Source organism: Bubalus kerabau, chromosome 23 (genome assembly GCF_029407905.1).
Source record: "Bubalus kerabau isolate K-KA32 ecotype Philippines breed swamp buffalo chromosome 23, PCC_UOA_SB_1v2, whole genome shotgun sequence".
Lineage (NCBI taxonomy): Eukaryota > Metazoa > Chordata > Mammalia > Artiodactyla > Bovidae > Bubalus > Bubalus kerabau.
Genome location: NC_073646.1, coordinates 15407115 through 15426755, shown reverse-complemented (window position 1 = coordinate 15426755; position 19641 = coordinate 15407115). Strand labels below are relative to the sequence as shown.

Here is a 19641-nt window from a genome sequence, read left to right as displayed (position 1 = left end):
TGGGTTTTTCGTAACATTATGCAGAAAAACTCAAATGAACTTTCTGGCCAACTCAATACAACGCATGGGACATCCCCACAGCAAAGTGACCCTGACCCGAATGTTGGTGGTGCTGCGGCTGAGGAACGCAGCCCCCCATGCCGCCCGCCTCTCACATACACTGGGGGGGATCGACTACCATGATCTTTGTTTGGCAAGTGCTGTGCTGGGTGTTCCACACGCCACTGAGGACATCTGAATGCCTGCTGCAGCGCTCACATGTACACACATGCTACACTGCTTACGTGCATACACGCGACGTACCGCTCACATGCATACACACATTCATTCCTCTGACCACATCTACTGGGCTTGGAAGCCAGACTCTGTGGGTTCAAATTCCGTGTGGCCATTTCCTAGCTGGTGAAGCACAGGCAAGTTACTTAACTTCTCTGTGCCTCACTTTCCTCATCTGTAAACTGGGATTGTTCATGGGATCGACCTTACAGGGCTGTCATGAGGAGAAAGAGGAGGCAACACAGACAGTCCTTAGAACAACGACTGACACACAGCGGCTGCTCGGTTAAATCTCAGTGCAGAGACGCGGAACCACCGGTGAGAATACAGATTCTGCTGACGGGCTGCGGATGTGAATCCTGACTACTTCTTACTGGTGTGCGAGTTAGGGGCAAGCGTCCTCATCTCCTGATGGGGGGTTTCCACAGCGCCCCTCCGTGAGCTGCGGTGAGCCACGGATGGGTGAGTACGGTGACGCCCTTAGGACAGGACCCACTTAGCGGGCGTGTCGTTACAACGAAAGCGGTCACTACCTCTAGTGCTTAGAATATTTCTTATTGAGTGCCTGGAGATCCCTGCTCAGGGGTCCACTGGGAAAGGAGAAATTAATAAGCTACAGAATAACAAATCTACCAAAACAAAGAAAGGCACTGTCCTTTCCGTTGCCCAGATGGGGAAAGTGAGGCTCAGACCAGTGAAGTGACCTGCCTGAGGCGGCACAGCTACAGGGGTGGAGTTTGGCGAGTCTCCAACTTCCTTAGTTTGCTCATTTGCCCTGAATGGAGTGGAAGCTGGGGCCCTGGAACCTGGCCCTCGGGAGGGGTGGGCCTCTCACAAGAAGGCAAGATACGAGAGGTGCACGTTCACCCTCCTGGGAAGGCCTGTAGGTCGTCCACGCTCCCGGGACGCACCGTCTTTGATGGGCCGGCGCTGGATGCTATCAGGGTCCAGGTCCTCGTGGGACAGGAAGACCCTCAGGCGCTTCAGGGAGACGCTGGCCTGCACGGAGAGCAACAACAAGCTGCAGTTATTTTTAAACACGTTTTTGCAAAAACAGACCGAGGCTAACTCACAGTGGTTTCCCCTGGGTGCGGAAGGGCCCACATCCTCCCTTATTTCTCAAGTTTCTGCATTTCCTACCCCGAGCGGACGCCTCAGAAGACAAAAATTAAATGGGTCTGGGTTGTTGTTTGTCTTCCTTTAAAAAGCCCACAGGTGGCATTACAGAGGAGGGTGGGGGACCGTCCTGGCCAGACAAGAGACTTGAGAAACAACTGAAGGCAATGGTCTTGCTTAAGACAAACTTGAAACTCGGAGATAAAGGTGTCCTGGAGGCTGAATGCCCTGCACAGTGGCTGTGGCCAAGGATACTGTATGATAAACTTCACAGCTGCTAAGAGACGAGGACTGCATGGCTCCCATCACAAAAAACAAACGATAACCGTGACAGGTGACTGAGGTATAGCTGACGCTATGGTCCTAAGAGCAGTGCCACAAGTCCATGTATCGCATCACCATGCTGCATGTACTGAACATATGTTCAACAAAAACAAATTAAAAAAAAAAAAGCAAAGGTTCTGATTTAAACAGCCCAATAGCAAGGACATTGCTGAGAGATAATCCAGAACATTTTAATATGGAGCAAGTATTATTTTAAGAGATTACTGTTACTTTTGTTAAGTCTGATAATGGTGTTACTTATGTAAGAAGAAATGCATGCTGAAATATTTATGGGTGAAATGCCAAGAGATCTGGGATTTGCTTTAAAATTCTTCAGCGAAGAGAGAGAGAGAAAGGAATGGAGGGAGGGAGGAAGACAGAGGATCAGATGAAGTAATCACGGCAAAATGCTGGATCTGGGTGATGGGCATGCAGCATTCTTACACTATTCTCACCACTTCTGCATACACATGAAATCGGTCATAATAACAAGGGGTTTTACTGGCTTATTTTTTTAAAAGCCTTGACCAGAGCTTGGACAATGAAACATTAAGGCGTATTTGTCAATGTGGCTAATGATACGGTTTTCATGGAAACGTGTGCACAATTAGGGAGAAGAGTGTGACAAACGCCATGGGCAGAAAAGTGCAGGAGCTTCAGAGGGTGTAAGTGTGACTGAGTGGCTTCTTCTCCTTTAGAATCACCACCCGGGCTGAGGGCTTCTAGGGCGTCCAGCTGGAGTTTCTCAAATGGTGAGCCAAGCCCATGAGTGGGTTGCAAAACCAATTTAGTGGCGGCATTTTTTCTTTAAATTTATTTATTTTTAATTGAAAGATAATTGCTTCAATTACAATATTGGTTTGATTTCTGTAATACATCAACATGAAGTGGCTGGAGGTGTAAGAAACAGGACACGGTACGACAGGGCAGGGTGGAACAGACTCGATTAGAGCAGAGAGGATCCAGTGTTTCAGAAAGAATCTTGCAGAGCTCAGGAAAGCCTAGCTGCAGTAACTTTTGTTCCATACACCTGGGGCATCCCAGGTGGCGCAGGGGTAAAGAACCCGCCTGCTAATGCAGGAGACACAAGAGACGCAGGCTCGATCCCCGGGTCAGGAAGATCCCCTGGAGAAGGAAATGGCAACCCACTCCAGTATTCTTGCCTGGAGAATCCCATGGACAGAGGAGCCTGGTGGGCTACAGTCCATGGGGTCGCAGAGTCAGACACGACTGACTGAGCGCGTGCGCACACACACACACATACACTTTAGTATGCATGTCAACAAATAAAAACGTCTCTTTTTCTTTAGGGCAGGACCAACAAAAGCACAAAGGTCTCGGCCTCGATCACCGTCGCCCCCGCCCTGAGCACAGGGACAAGTCACACAGAGGCAGCTGCATCCAGGGGACTTTCGTGCCCTTCGGCCTCGTTTCCCCCAAGCCCCTTCCCTGAAACCCCCCGGTCTCGCCTGTACCTGCACAATGCTGCTGATGACCATGGGGAGGATATTCAGGGGGAAGCGGAGGATGTTGAACAAAGCCAAGGACACGAAGGCCTTCTGGGCATCCAGGATGTTGTTCTCGTCGACGGTCACGTAGACAGCAAACGTGGACAGGGCCACCTGCAAGCAGACCAGGTCAGCATCGCAGTCACAGGAGCAGTGACACGTGCCAGACAAAGTCTAGCATACAGCAGGCGCTCACTAACACCCAGAGAATGAACTGGATGAACCAATGGCTAGGAGCCGAAGTCCCGGCCATTCCCGCCACCGTTCTCCACAGGACACTGAACGGGCATTCAAGGGGTCCCTCAACATCACCAAGCGAGGTCAAACCTCTCAGCCAATGTCAGTGCAGTGCCCTCTGCCCAAAATGACTTTCCCGTCTTCCCTGTTAAGGGAGGATGCCTGACCCATAACAGCCCCGCGACCGCTCTCCATCCTTGTTGCTACTGTTTGGTTGCCAGGCTGTGTCTGACTTTGTGGCCCCATGGACTGCAGCATACTAGGCCCCTCTGTCCTCTACTATCTTCCAGAGTTCACTCAAACTCACGGTCATCGAGTCAGTGATACTACCTAAGGATTGCATCCTCTGTTGCCCCCTTCTCCTCCTGCCTTCAATCCTTTCAGCACCAGGGTCTTTTCCAATGAATTGGTTCTTGACATCAGGTGGCCAAAGTACTGGAGCTTCAGCATCAGTCCTTCTAATGAGTATTCAGGGTTGATTTCCCTTAGGATTGACAGGTTTGATCTCTTTGCTGTCCAAGGGACTCTCAAGAATCTTCTCCAGTATCATCCTTACATCCTGGTTTATTTTTTTTCATAACACCTATCACTACCTTACATTGTAAGATCACAGATATTGAGGGTCTGTCTTCTGCACTGAAATGCAAACTCCACAAAGGTAGGGACCTGTGTATGTGGCTGTATCCTCAGTGCCTAGAATGACCCTGAGCACACAGGAGCCCTGAGACCTCAGGCAAGTCACCTCCTCTCACCAGCCTCCACTGCCTCATCTGTGAAATGGGGTAGACGTGGAGGACTCATGCCACTGCTGAAAGCTCCTTCCAGCTCAGAGCACCCCCAGGAAAGGAACGTAGGTGTTTTTAAACAAAGAAAAAACGAACAGCCAAGGGTCCTCTGAAGCCTACTCCCTTCCTCACAAAATCAGACTTGCCTTAAGTCCTGTGGGGAGGCTTGGGATTTCAACTCCCAGGCAACGGGAATTTGGGTTCAGCTGTCTGAGACAGCAGGCCCTCCCTCACCAGGAAAAAGGAAAGACCCCGAATAATCCAGGGCTGGGCCGCACTGTTTAGGCGGGAAAAGATCAACAGGTGTCTCCCCGGGCCCTGCCCCCCTGCTGGGGCGGTGGTGCTGGGAGGCTAACAACATCCCCCGGAGGTCACCGGCACACATTACCAAGGCAATCTGGAAAACCTTGGACCCAGCAGATGGGCGCAAGTCTCCACCCCCATGTTAGCCCAGGCTCCAAGAGCCATTAAAGGCTTTCCCTGGGGGGAAATAAACCGCCCGGGACCTCATTCTTGAGCTCGGGACAGATGGCCAGCAATCAGGAGATCCCAGTGTGGCCAAGATTCTGGTGCAGCTGAGGTCCAGGGTATTTTCAGGGTCTCAGCTGCCTCATTTCTGTACTACCTATTAGAAGGTCGTATATCTTAAACATTAAACCCATAAGCTCTGTTTGTTTACCAGCTGTGTGACCCTGGGCAGTAGACAGCGTCTGTTTTTCCATCTATGAAATGGGAAATCAGGATAAGCACGCACAGGGCTTTTGGCAGCAAGGAACCAGGCACTAGTGAAGAGTGCTTAACCCTGTGCCTGGGGAACAGTAAAATGCAGTAGATGGCGGCTGTCTTATTTCTTGTTTTAGGACTCAGTTCAAAGTCCTTGGACTATTTTTCCAAAGAATCTATTAACTGGGTCCCAGTCGGTAAAGAATCTGCCTGCAATGCAGGAGACCTAGGTTTGATTCCTAGGTCAGGAAGATCCCCTGGAGAAGGAAATGGCAACCCACTCCAGTATTCTTGCCTGGAGAATTCCATGGTCAGAGGAACCTGGCAGGCTATAGTCCACGGACTCACAAGAGTCGGACCCAACTTGGCAACCAAATCACCAAGAACAGGGCACTGGAAAGGAGAGCAGGTTCTGACATTAACAAGGGAGGTGACCCTGAGGGAAGGCATGGAAATTTTCCAGGATCTGTGGCCAAGAGGGAGGTTAGGTGCTCAAAAAGCCACCGACACCCGATCCCTGGGACGACTGCACATGCTGGCTCTCCTCCCCCAGGTTCTGATGGCACACTCGCCTCCTACCTGGAGAGTCTCCTCATTCAAAACTCCCCCCACCAGATCCACACAGAGAAACAGTATTCAACCATAAAAAGGACTGAAGTGCTGATGCCCACTGTGCCATGGATGAACCCTGAAAACATGATCCTAAATGAAAGGAGACAGACATGAAGGCCACACACATTATATATGATTCCATTTAAATGAAATATCCAGAATAGGCAAATCAAAATCAACCCTGAATATCTGATGCTGATGCTGAAGCTCCAATACTTTGGTCATCTGATGTGAAGGTCCAACTCATTGGAAAAGACCCTGATGCCGGGAAAGATTGAAGGCAGGAGGAGAAGGGCATGACAGAGGACGAGATGGTTGCATGGCATCACTGACTCAATGAACAGAGTTTGAGGAAACTCTGGGAGATGGTGAAGGACAGGGAAGCCTGGTCTGCTACAGTCCATGGGATTGCAAACAGCTGGACACGACTGAGCAACTGAACAGCAACAGAGACAGAGGTAGACGAGAGGATGCCCTGGGCTGGAGGATGGGGAGTGACTCCCCTAAGTACAGGGTTTCCTTCTGGGGTGATGGAAGTGCTCTGGAATTAGGCAGTGGGGATGGTTGCCCAGCCCTGTGAATACAATAAACACCACTGAACTGCACACACACACGATGTGGTGAATTATTTATCATTAAAATAAAATTTTTTTAAAAAATCACCTTTCCAATATCAGTCTATTTTACTCACTATAGAAGCCACAGTCTTGACTCAGGCCCCAGAATCTGACTGATTGGCAAACGACACAGCTCTGAACTTGTCTGCCCTCCTCTCCCACCACTCTCCCCGCTCCTTCCCTCTGTTCCAGCCCCACGGCCTCTGTGAGGCAGACACAGACTGGCCACAGCGCCTCTGCACTCACTCTTCCTTCTCAAGGTCGGGCCCCTGACTGCCACCAGCTTAACACTCGGGTATTGCCTTTTCAGTGAAGTCTTGGATCATCGTTTTTTTTTTTTTTTGGCCGCAGAGTGCAGGATCCTAGTTCCCCAACCAGGGACAGAACCCACGGCCCATGCAGTGGAAGCATGGAGTCTTAATCACCGGACCGCCAGGGAAGTCCCGTGATCATCCAATTTAAAAACTGTAAGCCCTCACAGTTGCTCTAACCAGAACCTTTTTTTTTTCCCATTGCACTTATGACAGTTTAGCATACTATATATTCTTTATGCGTTCATTATGTGCATAGTCTATCTCTCCCAGTTAGAATGAATGAACGAACACCCCACGAGGGTGAGGGTTTTTGTCTGTAGTATTCACTGCTCTGTCATCAGTGCCTGGGACAGCACCTGGATCGTGGCAGATACCCAGAAAATGTTTGTGGGTGGGTGAGTGGATGGGTGGGATAGGTAAGTAGATGGATGGGTGAGTGGGTGGATGGATTTGCAAGAAAGCACACACCCAGGGGTGTCTCTTCAACAACACAGAAACCAGGCATCTCACCACCAGGATACCCCAGCTCCACTGGCCCAACTGATGGGGTGACTGCTGGCAGCACGGGGAGCACATCGAGTGGCCCCCATCCAATCTGCAGCGTCCACTTCTCCAGGAAGTAGAGGGCACTTATTCATCCATCAGTTACTAACTGGGCACCCTCTGTGTTCCAGGCACTGTGTAAGGCAGGCTTGGAGATCCTGAGACTCACAGTCGGGTGGGAAATAGGTACTAAACCAGGGTCTCTGGAGCAAGGGCATCTGCCAGTGTGTGGAGGTGGCTGGGGAGCTGGGGCTTGCCACAGCCTTACAAATGGTGAGGGTCAAGGGTTTGGAAAATCCTTCACAAACAAGGAAGAACTACTGACCTCTCTGGGTGAAAACAGAGCCTCCCTCCACACTGAGAAATAGGGCAAATGACCGAACCAACTACCTCAGCCCAACCCCTAAAAACCTGCCGTGTCTTCATGAGAACATCTGTTCCTTCTGCCTGGTTGGTGTCCACTCTTGTTGGTTGTAACAACACGTCAGTTTTCCTTTGGGGAGCTGAATCTCCCCTAACTTCAGTCCATGAGGTTCAGCCACAGATCAAACGTCCACATTACAGCCTAATCTCTGACAGAAGTCACATGATCCAGGCCTGGCCAATCCAAGCATCCCTGTTCCCTGACTCCAGTGAATTGGGGACAAGCACTCAATCAACCATAACCAGTGAGACTCAACCCCACAGCTTTGCTGTGGGAACTAATGGGAAAAGGGGAGCTCTCTCCTCATTGTGGTTACTGAGATGACAGGATCAACTGAAACTGCATGTTGACTTTGCATCTGACAAAGACACCACCGTGGAGAAAGCAAAGGTAGGAGACAGGGAAGGAATTATACCCAACATTATCTTTGGAGTACCTGGATCCAGCCACACCTGAAACCCCAGTCATGCTTAAAACCAACACCTTCCTAGACTTTTCAGTTTTGTGACTCAAAAAGCTCCCTTCTTTTTATTTTACTTGAGTGGATCTAAGTTAGGTTTCTGCCACTTGCAAGATGGTTCCTAACTAATACAGTTTATCCAAATCTTCAGTCTATTCATTTAGTCAGTCATTCTACATACACCTAATGAGTGGGTACTATTTGCCGAGTCCACTATATTTCAGTGGCTTCCCAATTTGTGTTAGTGGTAAGGAATCCTCCTGGCAATGCAGGAGACTTAAGAGATGCAGGTTTGATCCCTGGGTCAGGAAGATCCCCTGGAGAAGGAAATGGCAACCCACTCCAGTATTCTTGCCTGGAAAATCCCAGGGACAGTGGGGCCTGGTGGGCTACCTGCAAAGAGTCAGACACGACTAAAGCAACTTAGCACGCATTGTGTTTCAGGGATACAAGCAATAAAAGACAAGAACCGTGCATGTTCTGGTCAGTGGAGAACTGCACAGCGGGTAATCAGCGTATAGAAGGGTAATTATTCTAAAGCAGGGACATACAAGGCACAGAGATGACAAGAGCTCACAAACCTTCTAAGACAGCAAATGCTAAATACTGACGGCTGCCTGGGGATGCTATTTTAGGAAAGTGCCTTAGGTGGACATGAGGACATGATAAATGCCAGGCTCTATATTCCAGAAAAACAATCCCATCAATCCTGCTACATGGCATCCCCATTCCTGCCTGACCTCCTCAGGACTCTGTCTTCCATCATACCTACCGGTGGGTAAACACATCATCATCCTTGAAGTGCAGGAATCCACCAGTGGAAAGAACATGCAAATACCTTCCAAGGGAACCAGAGGCCACATATTTTATCCTAATGTAGGCAGAGGCTTCGATGTCTCGGCCAGGGTCAAGGTCCCTGACTGACTCCCAGGCTCATCTGTTTCATGACAAACAGCTCAGCTAACTCTGTCTCTGGAAGTCCACCATCACCCCAAAGCTGAATGGCAAATTGAAGGTCAAGAAAAGCCAGTCATACTTTTTAAGCAACTCTTGCTGTGCTTTCCTAAGGGAGACCAGGGCAGGAAATGATTATTTAAACAGTTGGCAGTTTGGGTGACTAGCTAGAAATGGCCAGGTTTTGTCACAGGATCCGACGTGCAAAGCAAAGGGTTATGGGGAAAGATCCTTTCTTCCTAAGCATAACACAACTCAGATGACCCCTCTGACTTCAGATCTTTGCCTATTTATAAAAAAGAAAAAAAAAAAGGAATTCAAACATCTTGGATTTCTGTGTGATTTGCTATCACGAGTATGAAAGTAAAATAGATGTAGCAGTTTAAGTACATTTGTTGTATCTAGTCAATGTTATGCTGGTATACATGCAGGCTCTTTCCGTAAACACATAGAAGAAACTGGTATGGACAAGGAAGCTGGGCAATGGGGGCCTGTGGAGGCAAGAGCAGTGCCTTTCACTGCAGACAGGGGCTTCTCACCTGGGGATATTTTGATCATCATAACTGGGGAGATGTGGGGAGAGGTACCATTTGGCATCTAGTGGGGAAAGGCCAGGGAGGCTGCTCAACAGCCTACAGTGCACAGGACAGCTCCCCACAAAGAAACAACGAATTATCCGGCCCCAGATGTCAGCAGTGCTGGAGTTGAGCAGCTCAGCTGCAGACTCTTCGGAACAGCTTTAACTATCTTCACCACACGAATGCATTACTTTCTGTTTTTAAAATAAAATGCATCATATATACAGTAAGGACTATTTAACAGTTGTATTTAATGCATAGAGACTATTGAAAAGTTGAGCCTCCAGCAGGTGGCTCAGACAGTAAAGAATCTGCCTTTGATGCAGGAGATGCAGGTTCGATCCCTGGGTTGGGAAGATCCCCTGAAGAAGGAAATGGCAACCCACTCTAGCATTCTTGCCTGGAGAATCCCATGGACAGAGGATCCTGGCGGGATTGAACAGTTGGAAGAAAATAAGAACAATCCCTGTTAACTACCATGCAGTATTGTATTTTTTACTTTTAACAAAACAAAGAGAGTTACTAAGGACCTGGGGAAGGCTGGGGAGGCTAGAATGTGAAAAGAATGAGACAGCAGACCTGGAGTGTGGGAGAGTTTGAGCCAGAGGGGATCTTAGGGAACACAGAGTCCCAGAATAGCTAAGTGACCTTGCTGCTTCGGCCAACTCCAGTGCACTGGCAGTGTTCATTCGCCTGGAGGACTGCTTGAGCATAATTCAGTGGGAGGGAGCACCATGACTGTCCAGGGGTGTCGGCTGAGGCAAGGGCCTGCAGAGGGCGGGCCACACGCACAGCCCTGGGGCCCAACCCCTTTATCAAAGCCAAGTCAAGCCAAACGCTCATGGTCAGTCATGTCCCACTCTTTGCGACCCCATGGACTGTAGCCTGCCAGGCTCCTCTGTCCATGGGGATTCCTAGGCAAGAACACTGGAGTGGGTTGCCATTTCCTCCTCTAAGAGATCTTCCTAGCCTAAGGATCCAACATGTGTCTCCTGCATTGCAGGCAGATTCTTTACTACAGAGCCACCAGAAAAGCTCCAACCCCTTCATCTCTCCTGCTCAAAGATCCAGAGGCAGGGAGGTAAAATGACCAGCTGAAGGTACTCCGTGAGCTGGCAGGAGAATTCAGCAGGGGTCCTGACTCTCAGAGAAACATTCCACTCCTCTAAGCCAAGACTCAGCTGGTTATGTCTCAGCCCATGAACTCAGGACGGATTTTACATTTTCAAATGATCTAAAAAACCCCCAATTTTTAAATGATCCAAAAAAAATTTCATGACACGTAGTAAAGTATACAAAATTCAAATTTCAGTGTCTATACAGTAATTTTTATAGGATCACAGCCATACCCATTCATTCTGTCTCATCCATACCTACTTTTTTTTTTTTTTTTTTTTAAATTTTTGGCCACACCCCATAGCATGTGGGATCTCGGTTCTCTGACCAGGGATTGAACCTGTGCCCCTCTTTGGAAGGAGAAGTCTTCACCTCTGGACCACCAGTCAAGTCCCATCCATAGCCACTCTTGCACTACACCAGCAGAGATGAGCAGCTGCCACAGAGATCACACGGCCAAGGACACCTAAATTATTCACTGGGTGGTCCTATACAGAAAACTGTGCTTACTCTGCCTTTTTGCCCATGTTTTTCAAACTTTAATGTGCATACAAATCCCCTGGCGGGGAAATTGCTAAAATTTAGATCTGTCTGAGCTTAGTCTGGGGTGAGGCCTCAGAATCTATATTTCTAATAAGCAACCTGGTGATGCCAATGCTACTGGTCTATGGGCCCCACTGCTGAGGACAAAGCATGGACCCCAGGCCCGCAGCAGCAGCAGCCCCTGGGAACATGTTAGACATGTGAATACTCAGGGCCTTCCTAGACAGTCTGGATCTGAAACTGAGTGGGGCCCAGCAAGCCTGGCTTTCACAAGGCCTGCAGGTGAGTGTGAGGCCTGCACAAGCTGGAGCATCACTGATTTCCGCCACGTTGCCTTGTGTGTGTGTTAAGAATCTAGGAGACATCAAACTGAGCCTAACAAAATCCAGTATCCAAATGAATATACTTTGACAAACATCGAAAAAAGCAGGAGTTTCCTTAAACATTCTACCTGCAACTCTACTGTGATGAAGCAGATGGTAGCCTATTAGAAAATTCTTATTTATGAAAGTTGCGGTTTTGGTCATAGGAATACATATTTGCCAACATAAGTAAGAAGTAACACTACTAGCATAACATTTTTTAAAAAGAATGACATAGTTAATAATACAAAGACAGAAAGAAAAAAGAAGCATGGTGGCGGGGTGGGGGCGGGAGGCATGATCTGAAGTCATCCTTAACCATGTTTAACTGTCCACTGTGCTTAAAGGGCTTCCACAGTCCCTCTCTATATGGTTCCTGGGTTTGCGGCCAGGTTGGGAAAATAGTAACTTACACTCGTCTTTAAACCTTTCAAGGATGGCCAGCTAGGAACAGACCCATTACAGTAACCCAAGACGTGTGTATCAGAACATTCAGTGCAGCAAGTGTATCAGAACATTAAGTAACAGCAAAGAACAAGGAGCAGCCTAAAAGGCCAGCCATGGGAGATGGGTTAAGTCCACAACGGCACACCCACGCTCCGGACAAGTATGCATGGGTCAAACAGATGAAGCAGATCTGAAAGCGTGAACTGAGCAGTTATATACTAAATCCAAAGGTCCAGAACACCATGTAAGTATGACTCCTTTTGAATATATAATAAATATTTTAAAAATATCTACACACAGCATTTTTTTCCTAAAAAGATATACAAAACTGTCATTTTGGAGGAAAGGGATAGATGGAAGGATAATATACTTTTATTACTTTTTATTGCATAACTTTGCATATGATTTGAATTATTTTTTTCAATGAATGAGAAGTATTTGTTGACCACCTATTAGGCACTGGTTCTGGCACTAGGGTACAGAAGTGAACAGAAAAAAATCTTTGCCCTCCTGGAGCTGACATTCTAGTGGAGAAAGACAATTGATGAAACAGTGAGTGACTTTTAGAGTGTGTTTGGCATGGCCACTTAGAGTGTGGTCCACAAGTCACTGCCAGCCCTCCATGTGTGACCAGATGCCCACAGCCCACAGATAAGGAGCTGACACCATCAAGTGGCTCAACTAAGGCACCAAGCACACAGCTTAGTCCTGCTGACTTTTTTTGTTTCTTAGCCAGACTTTCTCGATGAAGGACGCAGAGAGCAGAGCAGCACAAGCTTCTGTGCTCATGGTGAACCTGTAACAGTTCCTGAACTGGCTGCTCCGGGCAGCCCTGGGCTGGAAGCTATTAAGTGCTGTGAATAAAACAAAGGGCAGCGGTGGTACTTTTAAAAAAGAGTGGTTGGAGAAGACTGTGCTGAAATAGCGACTTCCGAAAAATACATAGGCAACGACGACACAATAAAGCGTCTGACCGTGTGGGCCAGGAGAAATCTGGCTTCACTCACCAGGAAAGGGGTGCAGACCCAGGTGAAGGTCCCCACGGCGGCCAGGTAGGCAGATTTCTTCAGCACCTTCAGCTCTTCCTGCCGGATGGCCAGAACCTTGTCTTTGAATGCCAGCTCCCAGGCGTAAAGCTTCAGCACTTTGATCCCGTTGAGAATTTCGTTCATCAGCTTAATCCGATTGTCCTTGCACTTCATGTGGGCCACCTTGGAAGAGGAAGCGGTCAACACCTCACCGGTGGGGGAGCTGGCCGCTCACTTCTGGCCCCAGCACCAGACCAACAACCCCATCTGTTAAGAACGGGCCTTCCTGAGGATGGGAAAGCGGGCCTGCAATCCCTGGGAACCCTGACTCGGGACCCTGATAGCCCTCCAAAGGATTCGTTTTTTCAAGGCAAAAAACTGCTTTGAATCATGTTAGACTTGACATTATTAGCAAAACCTCTTAAAATTAGAAGAAAGGCAAGAAAAACTTTACAGCCATCCAGGGAGGAAGGGGCACATGCCTTACTCTGCTGATCCAAATATGAGAGATGATACTTTTTTCCCCCTCCATTTTCTTATCTTCTTTACTGCTTATCAGCCAGTACACGCTTGCTACAATACTGAAGTGTTTCTGTACCAGCCAGCACTGGTTCTGACCATTGGGTACCCATGCTATAGAGCTGTTAAATATTTTTTATATCACCTAGCCTTTTCCTTAAGCTAGACACTTTTCTAAGCTTTTCAGGGGAATTTAGTCCTGCTCACAAGAACCCTATCATTAAGTGCTATGTCACTCCTGAGTCATGGAACAGGACAGTTTAAGCAACACGAGGTCAAGGCCAGAGACTGAAACTGTTTTGGAGGTGGACCATTCAAGGGAAGAAGATGAGAGGCCATAATCATCCCCCTACCCCCCCAAACCTCATCCCACCAGGCCCACGTTCTGGAACCTGTCTCTCCTATAGCATCATCAGCGCAGCCAAGCTCTCTCATTTGAAATTCCACAGGCACATCATAAATAGCCATCAATGGGGGAGCAAAAAAAAAAAAAAAAGAACTCTGGCCCATCTCTGTTATGGATCATTAGACATGAGCTCAAGAGAATGAAGTCAGACCACATGGCATGCCACAGAAAGATCCCCCAGGCACGGTGTCAAACGACAAAATCATGCTGCCAAAAGGGCCTGTATGTGTTAAAATATATATGGTGATAGCACCACAATGCACACACTTATACACGCCAAGCCTAACTATACAGTGAGTCTGACCTCTACATAACCACACAGAAAGTTCTAGAAGGATTTGCTTTGGTGTGTTCACTGTGGTTGAGAGGACAGGGAAGAGGACAGGCCCTACACTTTTGTATTATTTGAACTTTTTAAATATAATGAGAAGACATTCACTCTGTTACTTGACTATTTAAAAACTTAAAAAATACTAAGTAGCTGTGACCAGGTAAGGTGATGGGGGAAAAAAGCAAGGGGTGGTTTTTGCTCAGCCCTGGACAATGTATACCCATAAGGGAATAGAACCCACGGGAAATGAGGACTCTCCCAGAGGTCCACAGATGCGGCTTCAGACACTGGCCCACGAGGTCTAAATATTTCAGGAGCTCCCAACCTTGGCGGCCCAATGGTAAGCTTTAAAAATCCCTGATGCCCAGGCCCCACCCATATCAGGTGGCTCAGAATTCCCGGAATGGGGCGTGGGGACCAGCGTTTATGAAAGCGCCCCAGAGGATTCCCACAGGCAGGCAAGGCTGAGGCCCCCACTGCCTGTGCAGAAGGAAGTCAGCCGACACTTAGTGGAAGGGCCTCAGGCAGGGGCCTGGCTTGGAGCCCATGGAGACACCCCCTTACCTGGTAGGTCTTGGTCTTCATGGCCATCACAGCATTGAGGGGAACCATGAGGACCATCACGGCCACCCCCGCCAGGACGGAGGGGCCCAGGTTCTACGGGAGGAATGAGAACAAAGCCTCAGCACAGGGCCTCCTGGGCCGAGCCACCCCATGCAGTTCTTTCACTTTTCAGATTTATCCCAGAGCATCCCTCGGGGCCCCACAAATCCTGTACAAATATTAAGGCCACGATCCTTTATCTGAAACCCTTAAGACCAGGTTGTGGTTTTTGCTGTTGTTGCTGTTATTTATTTTTCACTGAAGGATAATTGCTTTACAGTACTGTATTGGTTTCTACCAACAGGGTGGGTTTTGCAAGTAAGAACTGAAGGATTTCAGAAAGGTAATGAGATGTGAAACAGAAAACAGTGAATACACCCACCGGACGGTCTATCTTGCTCAAAGGCCCCTGGCTAGGGTCCGGGTGCTTGGGTTTGGGGAGGGCTCCCCAAATTGTCAGAACTGATTTAAGACTGACTCACTATGCCTAAACTGTACAAACAACACGGCTTCTGCTGATTAAGCCTTTTCCCCTTGGGAGTCTGGAAGTTTGGTCTGTGCCAGGTAGAAGCTGCCAGTGTGATCAGCCCCCAATAAAAACCCTGGACTAGGGGGTCTCTCACAAGCTTCCCTGGCTGGTAACGTTTCACACATGTTGTCACAATCATCCAAACTGGGGAATTAAGTACCTCTTGTTGACTCCAGGGTGAGAGGATGCCTGGAAGCTTGTCCCTGATCCCCCTTCAACCTTTGTTAATCTTGCTGTAACCCTAGCGAATCATGAACCTGCTGGAGTCCTAGGACCCCCTGACATAGGTGGATATGCCTGTATATCTTACCCCACCAGGCCATGGAACAGCATTCCATAAGCAAATGCAATTCTCTTTTTCAATAGCAAATGGGAAAATTTCCACTGAGAGGGATAATTAAGATGATAACACACATCTGTTCAGGTCAGGTCTGGCCACCAAATGAGTTAAGAAACACTTTCGGTTTTTAGAGCTTTTTGATACGAGGACTTGTAGATGAGAAGCTATAGACTGTTCTGTGGTCCCATTTGCAGATTAAGGACACTGCACCTCAGAAAGGTTAAGAGATCATGACTGAGGCAAGATATTGATCGACATTTTTCAACTTGCAAGTTACACACATCAGAAGAGACAGCCTGAGGAGTCTGCCCAGTGTATACGCTCTCAGCTGAGACGGACAGTCAGAACCAGAGGGTAAGCATGTTAGTCCCTTCCAAGGAGTCACTGTTGGGTGCTCCAGTCCTGGTTACCAAAAAGCTGCTCTACTGCTCCAAACTACTGCTCTACTGTCAGTTTGCCAACAAAAATCTGTCTAGTTAAAGCTACGGTTTTTCTAGAAGTCATGTATGGATGTAAGAGTAGTACCATAAAGAAGGCTGAGTGCCAAAGAATTGATGATTTCAAACTATGTTGCTGGAGAAGACTCTTCAGAGTCACCTGGACAGCAAGGAGATTAAACCAGACAATTCTAAAGGAAATCAACCCTGAATATTCAGTGGAAGGACTGATGCTGAAGCTTAAGTTCCAATACTTTGTTCACCTGATGCAGAGAGGCAATGCATTGGAAAGACCCTGATGCTGGGAAAGATTGAAGGCAGGAGGAGAAGGGGACGACAGAGAACGAGATGGTTGGATGGCATCACTGACTCAATGCACATGAGTCTGAGCAAGCTCTGGGAGATGCTGAAGGACAGGGGAGCCAGGCGTGCTGCAGTCCATGGGGTCACAGAGTTGGACACGACTGAGCAACTGAACAACAACAACTGTTCCAAATGTTGTCTGTGATGCAGCTCTGCTCAGTGACGATTGATCCACCTCTAAGAATGAAGGTGATTTCTACCAACAATCTGAAGCATTCAGAATCAACTCTGAAAGCAAATCACAGTAACTAAAAGACACAGGGCACATCTCTGTACCATGTACTGCTCAGGGAACACTGCCTGCAGCAATTCATTCAATTGTCCTGACATCAATCACCGCAATGACGTTTCCTGACTGTCAACAGTTTACAAATGAGGACATCAAGACGTAGCGACATTAAGCCATAAGAGCGGCAAGAGGCAGGATCTGAACCGGGGCAGCCCGATTTCAGAGCCATCTTGTTGCCTCTTATCCTATGTTCTTGACTGTCAGAGAAAGCCCGGTTTTGGTCTAAAGCAGCAGTTCCCAACCAGCGAGGTATACTCCCCCAAGGGACATCTGAAAACATCTGGAGACCTTTTTGCAAGTGGCGGTGGGAGAGTGGGGGTAAAAAGGTGGTATGTGATTGGTATCTCCTGGGGCGAGGCTAGGGAGGCAGCTAAACATACTATACTACAACACACAGATCAGCCCCCAACAATGAAGAATTATCCTGCCCCACATATCAATAACACTTTCAGCAACTCTCATTTAAAATAAAGCCATTTTCTTAGTGGTTCACAAATCAACCCTGAAGGCAATTCTAAAAGGACTGTTCCACGACAGCACTTTCTGGGGAAGTAGATGCCCCAAGACACCTGCCAGATGAAGAAGTCCGCCTAATTGAAAGGGGGAAAAAATCAGTGGAAGTGGTATTTATCACAGCCTTAAAGTCTGGGATAGTCTGGAAGTCCTTGTCATCAGTAGGGAGGAAAGGGAATTCCTGGTGGAAGGAAAAGCATGTGCAAAGGCCCAGAGGTAGAAAGAGTAAGGCCTGGATTAGGCTATGAGCATCTTTGCTCATCATCTTCATACTTTGGGAGGTGCCCTTCCCCATGTGGAAGGGCTGTCAATCACACCCTGTTCACACTGAGAGAGAACATGTGACCCAGGCCGGCCAATCAGAGAATGCTGCCTATTTCAGCCCGATATTTTTTCAAGGATGCGACTAGGACTGTGCTGGGCCACAGTGCTCCCTGGGAGTCTGACTGAGACAAAAGGGAAAGGAGTATCTTCTCTTTTGTCTGGCACCAACACCTGTGAAGATGATATAAACCCAAAGCTATGGAAGCCATGTGAAGAAATCCCAATGAGAATGAAGTCAACTCAGAGAAACACCAAGCTAAGAAATGATGAGGGCATGAGATTGTGTCCTTACAGCACTGCCAGATCTCCCAGATCCATCCATACCTGAAGCCAGTCCCCGAGACTCTTCAGTTACCCCCACCCATAAAATTCCCTTTTCTTGCTTATGTTGCTCTAAAATGCACTTCTACCCCCTGCAACCGAAAGACCAACATAACTTAGGACTCATGAATAAATGAGTTTGCTGAGTGTTTGGGAAGACACAGAGGGAGAAATACAATGGATATGTCAGAGGGTGGTTAACTACACACACCATCAAGAAGAGACACGTGCAAATAAATACCATGTCACCCGAGAGAACACAGCCCAACAACAGAAGAAAGGAACAAAATACCCAGGAGCTGGCTGACAAGCCAGAAAATAAAATGTGAATGATGCCAAGAAACGCCAGCAAGCATGTTATGTGGCAGCCTGGACGGGAGGGGGGTTTGGGGGGAGAATGGATGCATGTGTATGTGTGGCTGAGTCCCTTCGCTGTCCACCTGAAACTATCACAACATTGCTCATCGGCTATACCCCAATACAAAACAAAAGTTTGTGTTGTTTTTTTTTAAAGAAATGCCTGTGAGCTACAGAGGTTCTTATCCCTGGCACCCACTCCCTCCCCCACACATGCAGGTCCCTCCCCACGCGCCAAGGGAATGACGTCAAACACACACCAGCCACAGGAGGTAGAGGGCAAGGATGACTTGCAGAGGGGCTGACCAGATCATGTTAATGTACGTGGCCAGGTCCATGAACCTCTGGGCGTCCACGGACATGAGGTTGACGATCTCCCCGACCGTGGAGGACTTTCTGGCCGCATTGGTGATCACCAGGGCCTGCGGGACAAAGGAGAGGGAAAGAGGGTGGGTGTGGTGGGGGACAGCCAGGGCCCCCGTCCAGGCCCACGTGGAGGAAGGAGACAGCGCACCAGTGGAGAGGTCGCCGCCTTCTCCTCCCCTGGAGGCTTATCTGCCTTCCCAGCCCGTGTGTCTCGTCACAAAGGCCCGTCTCTTGTCGACAGCACCCACTGCCTCCCCCATCCTGAGCTCTTCGCTACAGAAGGGACCTCAGAGGTCGCCTAAACCCTGCGTCATGCACTTGAGTGTGTACGTGTGCACACACACACCCCAGGGAGTCTGCTATGAGGCAACTTCTGACTCTGTAAGCCTGGGGGGACTATCCATTGCTAATAAGCCCCCAGGAGATGCTGACAATGCTGGTCCCCACTTCACCCTGAAGGACCAGGTCTCAGCCAGGGTTTCTCCTTTGTGAGACTACTGACACCCGAGGTCAGATGATCCTCTGGGGGGCTGTCCTGTGCACTGCAGGACGTTCAGCAACATCCCGTCTCCACCCCCTAGATACACGCCCCACTCCACCCCACCCCCCTCCCAGTTATGACAACCAGACATTGCCAACATCTCCCGGAGGGATAAACTCGCCCTGGCTCTCGATGGTTTCATGCTGTCACCTAGGGAGTTTTAGAAATACTGATGCCTGCCCCCTGACCCCCCAACAGAGATTGACTTGATTTGGGTGCAGCCTGGTCCTTGGAAGTTTCTGAAGCTCTCTGGATGAGTCTAACATGCAGACACGGCTAAGAGCCAATGATCAAATCCATCTTTCTCTACCAGTTGCCGAAGAGTCTCTTCCTAACCTGCGGGGCCCAGAGGCTAAGAAATGAAGGGACCAAGGAGGTAATTCAGTTCCCTTAAGGCTGTCCGTGCTGAGGGTCTCTCATCCAGGGAAGGTACCA

General features: G+C 48.6%; 1 protein-coding gene across 4 annotated transcripts in view; it reads right to left on the bottom strand.

The window, feature by feature from the left end:
• ABCC1 (ATP binding cassette subfamily C member 1 (ABCC1 blood group)) overlaps positions 1-19641 on the bottom strand; it is a 152283-nt gene that overhangs the window by 49240 nt on the left and 83402 nt on the right. For all 4 annotated transcript variants that reach the window (XM_055561633.1, XM_055561634.1, XM_055561636.1 and 1 more), the window contains 5 exons: positions 18560-18721; positions 14788-14880; positions 12947-13150; positions 3192-3338; positions 1188-1275 (listed from right to left, as the gene is read on the bottom strand). In XM_055561633.1, coding sequence (XP_055417608.1) covers positions 1188-1275; positions 3192-3338; positions 12947-13150; positions 14788-14880; positions 18560-18721 — 694 coding nt within the window. The remainder of the gene's footprint in view (positions 1-1187; positions 1276-3191; positions 3339-12946; positions 13151-14787; positions 14881-18559; positions 18722-19641) is intronic.